The following is a 15,029-nucleotide window of genomic DNA, read 5'->3' on the forward strand; positions in this document are numbered from 1 at the left end:
GCGTGTGTGTGTGCGTGTGCGTGCGTGTGTGTGTGTGTGTGGTGTTAATATTTACGTTTAAATAATTTTATTCACCTCGACATGTTTTTGACAAAACACGAAATGTGACAAGAGGAGCCCATTTTGATTTCTTTTTGCGCCCCACGGTGTTAGATTTTGGTCATCGTCATTTGTCTAAAATAAAACTACAATACCCACATTGCACCAGCTCGATGAAGAAGCCGAATCTACGCCTAAAAATGTGATTTGTTTGTTTATATGTTAAGCCGTCTTAGTCCATGAAGAGTCTTATAAAATACCCTAATGCTTGTATGTATATGCCATAAAAATAAAGGTGATTCTTTACATGATCATATCATTCAAATTAGTTTATTAAAAACGGGGATATTGATGGGCAGCTAATATCTGGGTTTAAGGTCCCGAGCCTCCGGTGTCATTGGTGAGTGACCGAATATGTCCCACTGCAGGTTATTTGCCAGGCTGCTTTGTAAGTATTCATCATAACACATTTATCGAATTGTTGTTTCGTTGTTGCATTTCTGCGTTTGGGTGTTATGTATTAGCTTTTTCAGTTTGCGCTTTTATGTTGCTTTTGCTAGCAGTGGTACATAAAGTTGTCTGACAGTTAGCATGCTAGTAGGCAAGTTAGCGTCTTGAATTGAGCGTAAAGGCACTGTAAGAGCAATTGGTTGTTTATGCTAACGCCCGATTAGACCATCATTTAAACCTCTTGCCAGCTGTTAAGCAGCTGTGAATTCACAGACCAGGTTAGTTTGCTCAATACATAATGCACACTTTGAGCTACTTTTGTAATTTAATGTTTTGCACATTTGAGCTAAAAGCGAAGGCAATGCAGCCTGCTTTCGGAATTTGTGACTGCTACATTCACGTTCTCATCACCTTTTCGAGTTTGCAACTGAACTTTGCACATTGTCATTGACGAGTTGTGTGTCTGAGGTGCCACAGACCAAAGTTCAGTCTTGAGTGCTGGCTTTACACGCCCGACTGCTGCTTCATTTGTCACTTAAGACTGGCTTGTTTTCATGACTGAGTTAAAAAAAAAAACTCTGCTTACATCTGCCAACGTGCGCTGATAACACGCACACACAACATCATTCTTGTTGTAATTTGCAGACATTGTTTTACTTTAAACCAGTTAATCCGGTCCAGTCAATTGTATTGCATTCAATTCTCAAGTAATCAAAATTAGGACGATTTCTTAATACAGCGTTTTAATTCATGTTTGAAAAAAAAAGTGATGTTACTGGAAATTGCAAATGATGTGTTGCAATAAGGGTTATATTTTGTCTCGGTTCAGTGCAGCAAAGTGGCGTCAGGCACTGTTATACAGGAACAAGACAGAACCTCTACATCACCAAGAACACTAAGGTCATCTGTCAAGGTTTCACAGGAAAGCAGGTTTGTCCTCAACCCTTTTTACCATCCAAACAGTGTTTGCACCACTCTTCATTCACGAAGGAGACATTTTAGAATGTACTGTTAGATCTAACCCCCGAGTTTCTGGTGCTTTGCATGTTCTTTGACTTTGATTTTTTTTCCCCCACCACAAAAATAAACAATTTATGGCAGAGAGGGCAAATTTGATGATAATCATGCAAAAAGAAATGGAACTTATTGTGACTGCGGGACATACAGTGCCAATGTTTTGATTGCTCAATAATAAAATGAAATATAAAAAATGTATTCTAACAAACCAAGTATCTAACTGTTTACACAGTGTGGATTTTGTACACAATGCTATGATGGCGTATCCACTGCAGATATGTTGTTTTCAGATTTTGTGCAAGATGACAACAGCCGATTAAGTGTACTTAAAAAAAAGATACAAGTAGGTACCCCAGCCCCAAAAAGCATAAAAATCATCGTTGTCATTCAAATTCAAAGCTGTATTGTCACTAACTGGGACACTTTAGTGGCTTATTGATAACCTATATCTAGCGTAACCACAATGTTAGTAAAAATATCTACTGAAACCTTCTTACCAATGAATTTAAGGACAGGCATACTTTGAAGCTGGTAAAGGGGCTTTGGAGGAGGACTTAGAGAGACGATGTACATTTGTGATAGTTAGTTTGCGCAAATCCTGTAAACACCGTGTGTAGAATAATGCACATTTTCTAAATTGTATTTTCGCAATGCGTTAGATTATAAGAAATATACACTCTGAACATGTGCGCTCAAGGAGAATAACAAAACTTGACAAACGTGTTTGACAGTCCAGAAATGTGATCTTTGCAGATTTATATCCCCATTTGTGCTTGGCCACATGCCATTTTTCAAACACCATTTTGCCCTCAACATAATAAAATGGTTCCAATGAACACTTGAGGTAATTAGAAAAGGATGAGAAATGAAGCCGGGGGTGTTGAGAATACATTTGGTGTTCTAGCTTGATAAGCGAGCCATTCTTCAAATTTATTGTCCAATTTGCAATAATTGTGGTGGTGGGGGGGGGGGGGGGCAACAAAGCTAGCAGGGAGGAGGTTTACATTACATTTGAATGGAGCTGCTGATTCATAGCTTCTAATACCTCTTAATAAAACAGTTGTAATCTGCACTCGAATGTCATTAATTTATCTTCTTATACAGTGTGACCCTTTGCCACACGACAATGTCTCAGCATCCTCAGTGGTAATTAACAGACAAATGACTGATGGGATTTGAGCTGAAAATCAATGTTGTTGCTTTGTGAACTAATTTGCAATGGCAAAATAAAAAAAAATCTCAACAGTCATCCCATTTTTATTTGCGCAATAAAAGCAGTCAGGTAATATTTGCAGACACACTACAACAATTTACCTCCTTTTGAGTAATAATAATTAGAAACTGGACTTTTTATACAGTTAGTGTATTATAGTTTGGATTCAAATCAGCAGATTTAAGTGTATGTTTGCTAACCGGTCATAGTAACGGTGTTAATAATGTGCTTGAGTGATATTTCAGTCTAATTTAATAACTTTTCAATCATGATAGCGGCATTATCGTTAAGCCAAATTGGCAAAACTGTTTGCTTGAAGCCACCCACTTTCAAGTGAGCACAAATATTGTGCTGAGCATTGCCCAAGACATGACGCCCATATTTACAGTGCACCAGCAGTCATTTTATCAACATGTGCCTGTACCAAACCGAGGTATGCACTTCCAAGGTGGCCTTGCCTTGCAAATACAGCTCAACATGGATCAAGTGCAGAGCTGAAAAGAGTGTGGTCTTACGCTTTTATCCATACAGTTTGATGGCTCATTTTGTCAAAATGTTGATTTATAATGGATCATGATGACAAGGAAAAACAAATCCAAAATACCCAATTTATCTAGAAAGGGAGAAAAAAAACCTTACTATGTGATGTTCTCTGTTTTTGCAAGTTGCTTAAAAAAATACGGGAGTAAAAAAAAAAAATTTTATTCTATGAGGAGAAATAAACTAAATACTTGTCAAAGCACATCTGCCTCACAGTTCAGAGGTTCAGGGTTCGATTCTGGCATCAAGGTTTCCCATTTGCATTTTTCATGTTCTCGCCGTGAAAAATGGATTGAAATTATCCTTGTGTGTGTGTCATGTTTAATTTTAAGTCTAGAAAGACAAATATTAATGCACAGGACATGTAGTAACAAAATGTGTATTATTTTGCACGTTTTGTCATCACTCTTCCCCTCTTTTTAGGGAAGCGATTAAACCTCAGCCATGTCATTATTTTTCTGATGAAATGATTTCATTTCCTTCTAAATGAGCATTTGTACCGGCGTCTTTGTCCATAGAAGCAATTTGATTCTCTTTTTAACCTTTAATATAGTGCTGGTGAAAGACGGCAGATGATGCTGGATGACACATCTTGTCTCCTGTGAATCATTTGTCTGAGTGAAAAAAAACTGCATTAGCGAGTTATGCTCATCTCCTACTCATTCACACACTGACTTCTCTTTCCACCAAGGGGACATTTCACAGCCAACAGTCTCTCGACTATGGATCGCAGTTAGTTGGAGGTGTGTCTCCTGGCAAGGGGGGCAAGACTCATCTTGACCTGCCTGTCTTCAATTCAGTCAAGGAGGTCAGTGTGAATTTGTTCAGCACAAGTTAAAACTTTCGTGCAATTTTGCAAAAGTAACACCTCAATTTTGGAAATCTAAGTGTGCGTGTGTGTGTTTGCACTCATTTCTCTAAGTAGACATTAGATGGCAGTGTTTGACAATTTCACAGTTGCCATTGTAAATCGACGCCTTTATTTCTTACCTCAGGCGAAGGAAGGCACAGGAGCTGATGCCACCGTGATATATGTGCCGCCTCCATTTGCTGCAGCTGCCATCATTGAGGCCATTGATGCCGAGATTCCCCTGGTGGTGTGCATCACTGAGGGCATCCCCCAGCAGGACATGGTGAAAGTGAAACACAGACTCCTGCGCCAGAGCACCACTCGTCTCATTGGCCCGAACTGCCCAGGAGTCATTAATGTAAGCACATCGTGTATTTGTGAGCATTCACAAGGCTGAATGCACACAGAGTCTTCCGATTAAACGCTTCGTCCGGTGAAACAGAACACAGAGGATTCGAAGTAATCGTTTGCAGGTTATTTTTTATGGATTTATTTGTTTTCTTCAGTTTTGTCTTTCACACATTTGATTGAAACTGTCCACACTGTTTATTTTTAGCCTGGGGAGTGCAAGATAGGGATCATGCCTGGCCACATTCACAAAAAAGGAAGGATTGGTAAGTTTTCCAGACTTTTCTTTAATTTATCTCAAACTGATTTACTCTAATTAAATGAAATGTTATTGAAACCATTTCCGCATGTAAATTGAACCGTAATCTTTTTCATACTTAATTGACTGTCTATGTTGGAGCTATACCCCCCCCCCCCCCCCCCCCCCTTCATTATAAACCATTCTAACATCTTTGATCGCTGTCTTGACAGGTATTGTGTCTAGGTCAGGAACTCTGACATATGAGGCCGTGCACCAAACTACACAAGTTGGTCTTGGCCAGTCCCTCTGCATTGGTAAGATCACAGTGATGTTTGCCATCACCCCAAAATACCCTTGTTATGCTCTGCTCAATGAAATATGCGGATGTGTTTTGCCAAATCACCCATCCGTGCTAAGACATTAACAGTTAAGTCAATCATGAACCGTTCCATGTTTGGTTCATATTATTTGTGCTCTCTGAATATTATCCAGATCGATTGAGTGTGTCAGCATTAATTGCCCATCACGGCAAACGCGGTCACTTCTTGACAACGCACCTATTATCGACTCTTAAGAAACATTTGTTATTTTATACAACCCAAATCTTATGGCCAAATTATCTCCCAACCAATAACGGCGGTCAAGTCGGACAACCAAAAACAACATGGGTTCATTATGATTTTGACATTTTAATTATAGCGTGTCCTCCAGTCTGACTTCATAAAGGCCACTGCTGCAGTGGAGTTGAATGCCGTAGAGTTTATTAAAATGGTTTATTGGTGGTTCTGCGACAAAGTCTTTAAAGTCTGACTTTGACCTGCGGGTCTGCAGCAAATTACGGTTGGTACAATATTTAATATGACTGTCATTTGTTTTGCTGTTAATGTGTTTGTCTTTGATTATTATTCATAACTTTTTCTTCTTAAAGTCGGTGGCTATTTTTCTTAACGATGTTTGCCTGTGAAGGGGCTTCTGGAAATGTAATCTTACAGTGGAAATACTCCTAGAAAGTGCTTGATGGCTCTCATCGTTGTAGCGGTCGTTTATGGAGGGGAAATCAAACATTAAAGATAAAGTGTGGTGGAACAAATTATTCTGTACCGCTAAAGTAAAGTCCTGTTCACTGTTTTTCTAAGGGAAAAAAAGTCACCTTCTCCTGAATGTCTCCATTTCTAGCTTGGATTTGACCACGTCCTGGCATGATCTTCATTGTTTGAAAAAGACTACACCAGCAACCTAAATTAACTTGTAAACGCTCTCTGGGTGATTGAAATCCTGCTGGCCGTTTCGAGAAATACAGATCTATTTCTTGAGGGTTTCTCTTTTCATCTCCCTTTGTAGCTCATTAATATCACGTAGGATCTTCAGTGACAGTCCCCCTCATTGTTTGTTCAACTCTGACCCCACCCGCCATTTCAGATTAATGTTCTAAAACTGTTTGCCCTACTTAAAAAGTACCCAGTCCAAGTCTTGAAATGTGAACATTTAGCTCTGAAAGGGGCAGATAATTCCCTCAGCAATACCTGGAAAGATTCGTAAGATGGTAATTGTCAAAGTAAAGTAAACAGCATCTCATAGACAAAAAAGCGGACCCTAAAATCATAAAAACGATAAGGAGTTGAAAAGCAATATTGGGAACCAAGAGTTTGTAATCTTCAGTCCACACTGAATTGAAATGAAAAGTACCGTAGTGTGCGAAAGGTAAGGAGGTCTCACTGCTCTGGGAAGTCGCTAATCGTAGCAGTCGGCGCACTGCCTGATGAGGCAGAATAAAGAAACACACTTGAGATGTAGAATACACAAAAAATGATGCTCAAAGTAAATCCATCTATTAATATTTCGTTTGCTCACCAGAAGCCATTCCGGCTGTGCTGAATTGTTTTCACAAATCCCCAATGAGGAGCCGTGAAAAAGCCCGTTGCTCCTGTGATGATCAGACCGTATGAGGCTTAAAATTCGTTACGCCTGATTTGCATTTGGTTCTCTGGCTGTGCTGCCATGTGGTCCTCAAATATTCACACGAGTGCCCCCGAGAGAGCCACGGGTACACAACACACATTTGCTTTGTCTCCTGCAAAGGTATTGGCGGGGATCCGTTCAACGGTACGAACTTCATCGATTGCCTGGAGGTGTTCCTGCGGGATCCCAAGACGGAGGGCATAATCCTGATTGGGGAGATCGGGGGCAATGCAGAGGAGAATGCAGCAGAGTATCTTAAACAACACAACTCGGTAAGGGATACCGACTTATTTACTCACCTGCTATCTTGCTTCCCCTTCTTTAACAGTCGCAGTATAAGGTATATCCTGCAAATATGGCATACGGCACAGCCTAAGTCAAGAACACAGTGTGATCTCTGGCAGTGTTTCTTCTAGGTCGCAGCTTCGGGCCTTTCCCTCTTTTGTCTGCAAAGTCTATGTGATTAACGTGATCAAAATGAGGAATGGCAGATGGGTGTTTGAGCTTTCTACTCAGGGGGCATGTTTCGCAAATGTACCGTGCTGTTGAGCAACACGTCTTTTGTGGCCGTATTGAGCAGCGAGATGATTCGCTTGTGCAGCAAGAAACTGTAATAGATGTTTTTAAATCCAGGCAAGACCCGCACTTTTGCTCCTTCTTGCATGTGTGTGTTTTGTTTCTCTTTCTTTAGTGTGTATATGGTGCGCTGAAGCTGAGAAATTGATTTGATTTACCCTCAGTAACTCTTAATGCATGCAAATCTCCTGCAAGCGTCTCAGGGGAATAACTTCTCTCCGTCTCTCTCTTTCTCCCTCCCTCTCTCCCTCCCCAAAATAAGTACAAACAACAACCAGCACAGCCTGTCACCCAAAGTGTTGACAGTGCGGCACAGTTCAAATGAAGCAAGCAAGAGAGTAGGTAACATAGCCTGCACTGAAAGACAAACGTGTAGAACATGGCACAGAAAGTGGTCTATTTAATAACAAGTGCAAAACCACAAGTCAACATTTTTACAACAAATGAAAATTACTACTTGGCTTATTTTAAAGAGACCATAACAAAAAGTCAGAAATTACATATAAGAGTCGAGCACAAACACAAACAAGTACTTAATCAGCAAGAATTCATTCCAGCCTTCTAGTTTTTCAGTTTTCAACATTCACCCTTGAAACACACACATTTATATAGAGGCTACGTCATACCTATACAGCTTAATGCAGTGAGTCACCTTTTGAAATTTATCAGTTGTAGTTTTAAAACTTTACGTGTGTGTGTTCTATGTAACTTATAATCAAGGTTCATTTCCAAAGTTCAAGTGGGTTTTCTTAATGTTTGTCAGATGACTCGATCAGTGCTTCACAAACTCTTGAGCCGAAGCACATTTTTTATTTAAAATCTACACACCACCAAACAAATCTGACAAAAAAATTACTTCATGTGTGAAATCTGCTCTTGTTTGGTTGAACCATTACGCATATCATCATATAACTGGTCACGGGAGACTGCCGCATGTGCCGTCAATTGGAAAAATATATCCGTGTCATGCCATCATTACGAATCATTGACCTAGATAGATAAACCACGATGTAATATTTGTATTGCTGTAAGTTAATAATAATAAATTACAGCGTTTTTTTCTGAATAATTAAGTGGTATTAGGTCAGGGGTGTCAAACTCATTTTTTGCGGGCCACTTTGGTTAAGTTTTTGAGGGCCATTACGACAGTGGAACCGAATAAATGTTTAATCATGTCATTGTATTATTACTTGTACACAACAAATTGATGGTTTTGAAATCAGTCAACTATCATTCAAGACCACCCGTTTCCGTGTTCAAAATGTACCTGTAGAACATTTGAATCTCGGCATTTTGCACGAGAGCCACAGAATGCAGACTACACTTTCTTTCAAATCACCAATCTTTATGACTCATACTTTTTTGTCACGTCGGGGGAAACAAAGTTTCATTGTTCATCGATTTTAAATGGCCAGAGATAGAGTTAATGTGTCAATACCATAATTGTGTAAAATCCGAGAAAACAACCGTGTACCCTCCTCTTGGCTCTGCTGTCAGATTTTATAATGAAGGGCATGTTTCAAGGTTCACTGGATATCAATTTCAGCCACGCTTGCCAACATGATATGGTATTAAAAAACACTTGTATCAAAGGTCTGCCAAGCATTGCTGGGGTTTTGCTGGATTCCCAAATCCAGAAATAAGGTCTTACACAGGATAAGCGTATGATAATTTGCTTGAGTATCTTTCGCCCAAGCTTCCATGAAGGTTTAGTGCTACTTCTTTCATCCCATTTCAGCTTCATGACTTTTTGCCCAGCTTGTCTCCCTCAAGCTTACATAAAACCTATTGTAATTTTGAGGAAACAACATCGCATACTAATGTGAGCTGCACCAAGACTTTGCTAGATAAATGCCAGGCGTGCAATGTGGATACAACCATGTCAGTATTGCATCAAGTCATATTTGGGGTATTAGTCGCACTTTTTAATCTTGTTTATTGAATAAACCATTCCCACTGAACTGCTTACTGCAGGAGAAAGCTCCAAAAGGGAAAGGTATTGTTGGTAAGCAACTCCTTTCTAAAGGTATGAACTCGTGGTGTCCAGGGTGGCACACTAATCGAGTAGTTCAATTGCATCATACAAAGAACACTTGACTTACGGGAACTGCGAGCGCGGTTAGTTTTTCAGCACGGGATTTGACAGAAAATAATAAAAGCAGATTGTGTCTTTTGTGACAAGATGCTAAGCTCCATGCACCATGTTCTCGCTACCGCCTATCCATGAATTATTCGCCATCTGTGAGTCATTATATTCCTTAGACGACGTATTGTAGCAACGTTAGTACTTCCTCACCGCCTCAGCCGGATGATCCTCTAAACAATTGATTGTTTGAAAGCTGTCTGGGGGGGAGGGGGGGAGTACGAAGAATGACAAGCATGCAAGATTCCTGTCCAATGATGCAATGGGCCTCAGATATACGGGCCGATCGTGATATCGTTATCGTGCCTTTCTATTTGAGCATTTAAGATGTGAACCGCAAAATCAACTATATAGATTTTCAGCGCTCGCGAATGCATTTACAGCTCAGGCAGTCGCAAATGTTATTTCTACCCTTTTCCTTAAATGTCCGGCTAAGGCCGGCCAGTCACAAATGACATTTCATGTTTGCCGTGCATGGACAGCTAAAGCCAGGCAATGGAAACCATTCAAGGGAAGGAGCAAGAAAGTGTGCGAGACAAGGCCGTTGCAGAATCTGCACATTCGGCGATTTAGCAGCAAAATAGTAATCTTCCATTGTATGGAGGTATTTTACATTCAATCGGAGGACCTAAACCAGAGCTTGCAGACATCAAATGACCCACCCTGGGATGCTTTGGTTTTCTTTGAATTTCTATGCCGTGTGGGTCTTCGCATGTGTTTCAAGTCTGATTTGAACCGCATTCTGAGTGCTCGCACGTGCACGCTGTCCCTCTTTCCAGCTCCGGTGTTATTGCCACGGATGAAATATTAGTGTTCCTCACCTTGGAAATGATCTAAACTGTTGAGCGCAACATCCATCAAGGAGCAAGCAGTATAGACAGACAGGCGCTGAGCTAATCACTCGCCGCTGCATGACTAATTACCATCTCAGAAGCGAGATGATTTGAGATGGCAGGCGCCTTGGCCCCTATCTGGTCATCCACCAACCCATGCAATTAAACTGCTTGATTGACCCTTTGTTTTAATAATGCGGGCTGAGACAGAGACGGCTGCTCAGATAAGACGCTTATCATGAGGGCTCTGTAATGGGAGGACACGGGTTGTTTAATTTGTAATGAATGAATCAAATGCAGGTGCAGAAAACAAATTGCTCTGATATATGCGCACTCCCTCTCTCCTATATTTCTTTCTGTGCTGTCTATGACCACACCATTAGGACGGTTTGTAAAAGTCCTCGCCCTCGGAGATGAGCTAATTATCCTTTTTAGTGGGTCTTTTCACCTTCTCTTATTTTCCTTATTTCTCCCTTTGCTGACGTGTCCAGGGTGCGAACGCCAAGCCCGTGGTGTCCTTCATCGCTGGGCTTACTGCTCCTCCCGGGCGGAGGATGGGCCATGCCGGTGCGATCATTGCTGGTGGAAAAGGAGGCGCCAAAGAGAAAATTGCTGCCCTGCAGTCAGCTGGAGTTGTGGTCAGCATGTCCCCCGCCCAGCTGGGCAGCACAATGTTCAAGGTGAGTCTTTTCTGATAATACAATCCCTTCTTTTTATGGCGTGCATGAGTCCACGCGGATAAAATTCACATTTTGGTTTAAAAATATTCGAAAACTTTCGGGTGTATCTTAATTTTTTTTCTTTAAAGTAATCAAAGGAGGCAAAAGGGGGGTGGATAGAAGAATAAGTCATAGTTGTATATTGTCACTTTCCTTGAATAGTGGCCAAATTAACTTATTTTTATTTTTTCAGGGGGAAAAACATTGTTATATGGATTATATTCATTAATAGTTTCATTTTGGGGGAGAACTGTATAATATGTTCATCTTGAAGATGCAAGCTTTTTTAAAAATGAAATGGTATTGGCAAAACTTCTTCAGTCTTAAGGCCAATACAGTTGAATACATCAAAGCAAAAATCAAAATGGTACAAAATGCTCATTTGTAGATTTACTTGGAAACGAGACTATATCATCTATTAGTAGAAAGTATGAGCTGGAAAATTTAATATACCATAAAGAAGGTTAGAATGTAATATATGCACGTTTGACAATGGGTGAGTTAGGACTGCCGTGTCTTTATTTCAGCACATCTCAGGAGAAGCGTTGTTAAAAGGATATATAACATGTGGAATACATGTATTACACTCATTCGTCATCTTACACTTTCATTACCACTGCTGGCTCTTCCGCATGCAGATATTGATTTGCACACACTCACACACACTTTTTTTCTTTCTCCTCAGTTTAATTCATTATCATTGAGTGTAATGGTGAAAAACGCGCAATGTGGTTGCTGCACATTTTGCCCCCCCCAACCTGCAGCGTTCATATATCTCCGTTAATCTCATAGACCGCTGAAATGGAAGTTGTTGAAAGATACGAGGAGGCGCGATGCCTTGAGTGTGGGACCCATTTAGGTTGCAGGAAAACCATCGTCTCACAACAGCCCCCCTAAAATCCTGGAAGATACTCTCGATGTAAGTGTAGAATAAGACACACTTGTCTTACATTAAGAGGCAAAATTCATCATCATAGTGAACATCAATACAGGCCACTAAATGTATATTTTACAGACCTTTAAAAATGGTAATGTAATTTCCCCCCTTTTCTCATCGTCTAATCTACATTGTAATGACTCGTGATGCACTACACACATTCCGACAAATTGCTTTGTCTAGTGCTGGTTATTTGGCATTTTTGTGATTGCCCTTTTGGGATAAGTCATTCTTAATTACGCTCTTAATTGTCACTTTTCAAACATAGCAGTGCGTACCTCTTCTGGTTGTAGCCTATTAGCGCTTTAGGACATGATAAATCAACAATCAGTTTGACACACTCCGCACTTTCATTACGATTCAAGTTCTACCTTTGTGAAATGAATGAAGACATTACCATGAAAGTTGACTATGTTGGACTCACTGGTGTCTCATTAAGTGTACACTTGGCTGGAGGTGATCTGCACAAATGCTTCAAAGCACCAGCTATTATGGTAAAGTAGGGCTAGATAGAAAACACGCACGGGACGTGTTTTCACGGTTTTCAGCATTTCCATGGCTCTGTGGTATAGTGTCATTTTCACGTTTGCCTCTTGTATTTCACAGATGGACATAAGGATGAGTAATGCACATAGAACAAACATCATTTTATATTGTACACTCTACTTTCATGAAAGAAACAATAAAAAAAGAATATGCATATGATAGGTTTTCAATGATGAGATTTGAATTTGTGTCGCAGTAGCAGTAATGTAGATGTTTGTCTAAACTTCTCAAATTTATACCATTCACTTTCATATTTCCCAAGCTCTTTGTGGATGACATCGTTTGAAACTCATTCAAATATGCATTATTTACTATGATAGCCACTGGAATGAGCAACGCCTCCGGTGCAGGGAGGCGATATCAGAAAATGTGTTCATCTGACGACGTCATTAATAGGCAAGAATAATTAGAACTTTTGTTTACAAACTCGTACACGCACTCTTGCTCGAGTCAATTTTGCTACATGAAATTGAGTCTGATGCACTTTGTTGCCATCGCACTCGTTTCAATGTGTTGCACTTCCGTCCTGACATGTTTTCTTGCTCTCGCTGCCGTTTCAATGAAAGGCATTGTCTGGCGTCACTTTTTGACTGGCATCCTCCATCCCCTCATTTTTTTTACGCCTTCACTTGTTAGATGTCGATCTCCTGTCAAAGTCCCTCTCCCCCATTTCACAAACATTGTGGTTTTACTCCCTACTCCCATCTGTGTGCAAACACAACCAGCTTTTCCTTATCTCTTATTCCTTTTTTTCCCCCATGCCATTACACTGTTATTTCGTTGAACGCCTCGTCCCACATGACTGGGCCCTGCTGACTCCTTGCTAAAGCAGCTGCTTGCAATCAAGCACAACTCCCATGTTGACCCGCCAAAAGGTTTCTTAATTCATTTGCCCATTCCCAGAACAGCAAAAGGCTTTAAAGGATTAAAAGGCATTTGAAACATTGACCCAAAGTCTCCTCGGGGTGGCAGTACTGTATACCTTTTAGGTCTCTCCCAAGACTCATTGGAATGGACCCTGCAGTGAGTCCTTGTGTGTTCTGCGGACCTGATAAATGGCATTTGCATAAAATTACTGCCCACCATCCCATGGAAGAGAAGTTTCCAAGGGAAGGGCATAATCTACCATACTACTTTTTTTGTGTAATAGGTCTGAAATTGAATATGTAAATAGCTAGATTAAAAAAAATAAATGAACAAACATAATGCTTCTCATTTATAGTCCCGTGGTCCAATTTTTACATACAAAGCAATCGTAGTCTCACATCTATTAGATCATCGCCGGCGCGAGCTGTCCTGATCAATCACTGAACGTGAGTAGATTTCACAGCAGCAACTTGGTCGTGAACCGGCAGGCATGTGAGGTCCACTCTAGGGAATCTATAAACAGGCTCTCTTCTGCTCTTGCAGCCTGTTTCCCCTCTTTCAAAAGAGCCGGGAGATATCAACACAAATAAATAATTCCCTTCTGTCTGTGTCACTTCACTCCCTGTTGCTTTTCTCCTTCCCGTCTTGTCTTCAGGAGTTTGAGAAGAGGAAGATGCTGTGAGCACTTTGGGAAGATCTGTGACCTCCAAGATGAAAAACCGGATTCTGGATGTGCATATGCCCCCATTCTTTTACCCTGATTTATCTCAGCTACCATGAGCACACATTCAGTGTTTATATTGTAATTCTGCCAGGACCTTGCACAAAAAGAAAGAGAGAGAACGAAAGAGTCTTGCTGTTATTTTAAAGAGGCCATTACATACCATGTCAAAGCGTGGCAGGTTTTCTTTCCCTTCCTCCACATAATGTTAAAGCTGAGCGAAGCCTGCCGTCACTTTTGGTTGACTGCGCCTGTTGTAAGAAGTGTATCCCGTCATTTGTAAACAGCTGCCCACCTGAATAAGAAATATGTCTCACCATCATGCTGCTTCCCTTGTTTTATGTGAGTCATCAGTGCTACGGATGCTGTCTTGGACTCCCAATTAGTTTTTTTTTTGTTTGTTTTGAACTTGGTTGCTGTCATTTGCTGTTGGCGTGGTAATTATCACAGCCTGTGCTGCTTTATGCCAGTAACACATTTTAGAACCAGTTCCAGTTTAATCATGACTTTTGCATTTCTGTATCTGGCTCATGTCAAGGCTAAATTTTAACATAACAAGGTTGCACATGTTAACTTTCTCTAAGGAGTAGACGCTCATTGTTTAGCTTGCTCTTACTCCTGACCATAAGTAAGTAAATAAGTAAAGGGAAAAAATCGTATTCTGATCATAGGCATTATAGGGGTGCATAAGTCATTCAGTCAAGACAAAATATTTTATTAAAATATGATAATAGAAGAATAGACATACCTTTGCTCTATCCATTCTTTTGGAAAATTGTTTCAGGTGAAGTCCAGCATATGTGATTCACTGCTTTCTTCTACCAGGCTAAAAAGGTTATCATGATAACAGGGTTGCGTGCATATTGTTTGACACACGTTCCACGTATAATAATTATGATTTGAAATATAATTATAATTATTAGACGTCAACAGTAGACTTGGTAAAGCTGCGGGAGTGTTCCAACGCCTCCGCAACATCTGGTCATCGAAAGCCATCACTATGACCACCAAGCTACGCCTCTATATGTCA

At 40.4% G+C, this 15,029-nt stretch overlaps 1 protein-coding gene and 1 long non-coding RNA gene across 2 annotated transcripts; one reads left to right on the top strand and one right to left on the bottom strand.

The window, feature by feature from the left end:
- The first annotated feature begins 340 nt into the window (after positions 1 to 340).
- suclg1 (succinate-CoA ligase GDP/ADP-forming subunit alph) lies at positions 341 to 14,321 on the top strand. Its single transcript, XM_086119097.1, has 9 exons — positions 341 to 487; positions 1,319 to 1,419; positions 3,951 to 4,067; positions 4,255 to 4,467; positions 4,666 to 4,723; positions 4,929 to 5,012; positions 6,778 to 6,929; positions 10,701 to 10,889; positions 13,934 to 14,321. The coding sequence occupies exons 1-9, from the start codon at positions 454 to 456 to the stop codon at positions 13,958 to 13,960; spliced, it is 975 nt and encodes a 324-aa protein (XP_085975223.1). The 5' UTR covers positions 341 to 453; the 3' UTR covers positions 13,961 to 14,321.
- Positions 5,608 to 6,778, bottom strand: LOC147200401 (uncharacterized). The gene is made up of 2 exons (XR_015101727.1): positions 6,550 to 6,778; positions 5,608 to 6,454 (listed from the first exon to the last, which is right to left on the bottom strand). It is a non-coding gene; the product is annotated as an uncharacterized LOC147200401 (long non-coding RNA).
- Positions 14,322 to 15,029: the final 708 nt, after the last annotated feature.

The sequence above is a fragment of the Hippocampus guttulatus genome, chromosome 9 (genome assembly GCF_054856545.1).
Source record: "Hippocampus guttulatus isolate MCC_2025c chromosome 9, RoL_Hgut_1.0, whole genome shotgun sequence".
Taxonomy (NCBI): Eukaryota; Metazoa; Chordata; class Actinopteri; order Syngnathiformes; family Syngnathidae; genus Hippocampus; species Hippocampus guttulatus.

Coding starts and splice junctions, on each gene's coding strand:
- suclg1 (XM_086119097.1), top strand. CDS start 454: ATGTCCCACTGCAGGTTATTTGCCAGGCTGCTTT. Junction 1,420..3,950: donor AAGGTTTCACAGGAAAGCAG/GTTTGTCCTCAA, acceptor CTTTCCACCAAG/GGGACATTTCACAGCCAACA. Junction 4,068..4,254: donor TCTTCAATTCAGTCAAGGAG/GTCAGTGTGAAT, acceptor TTCTTACCTCAG/GCGAAGGAAGGCACAGGAGC.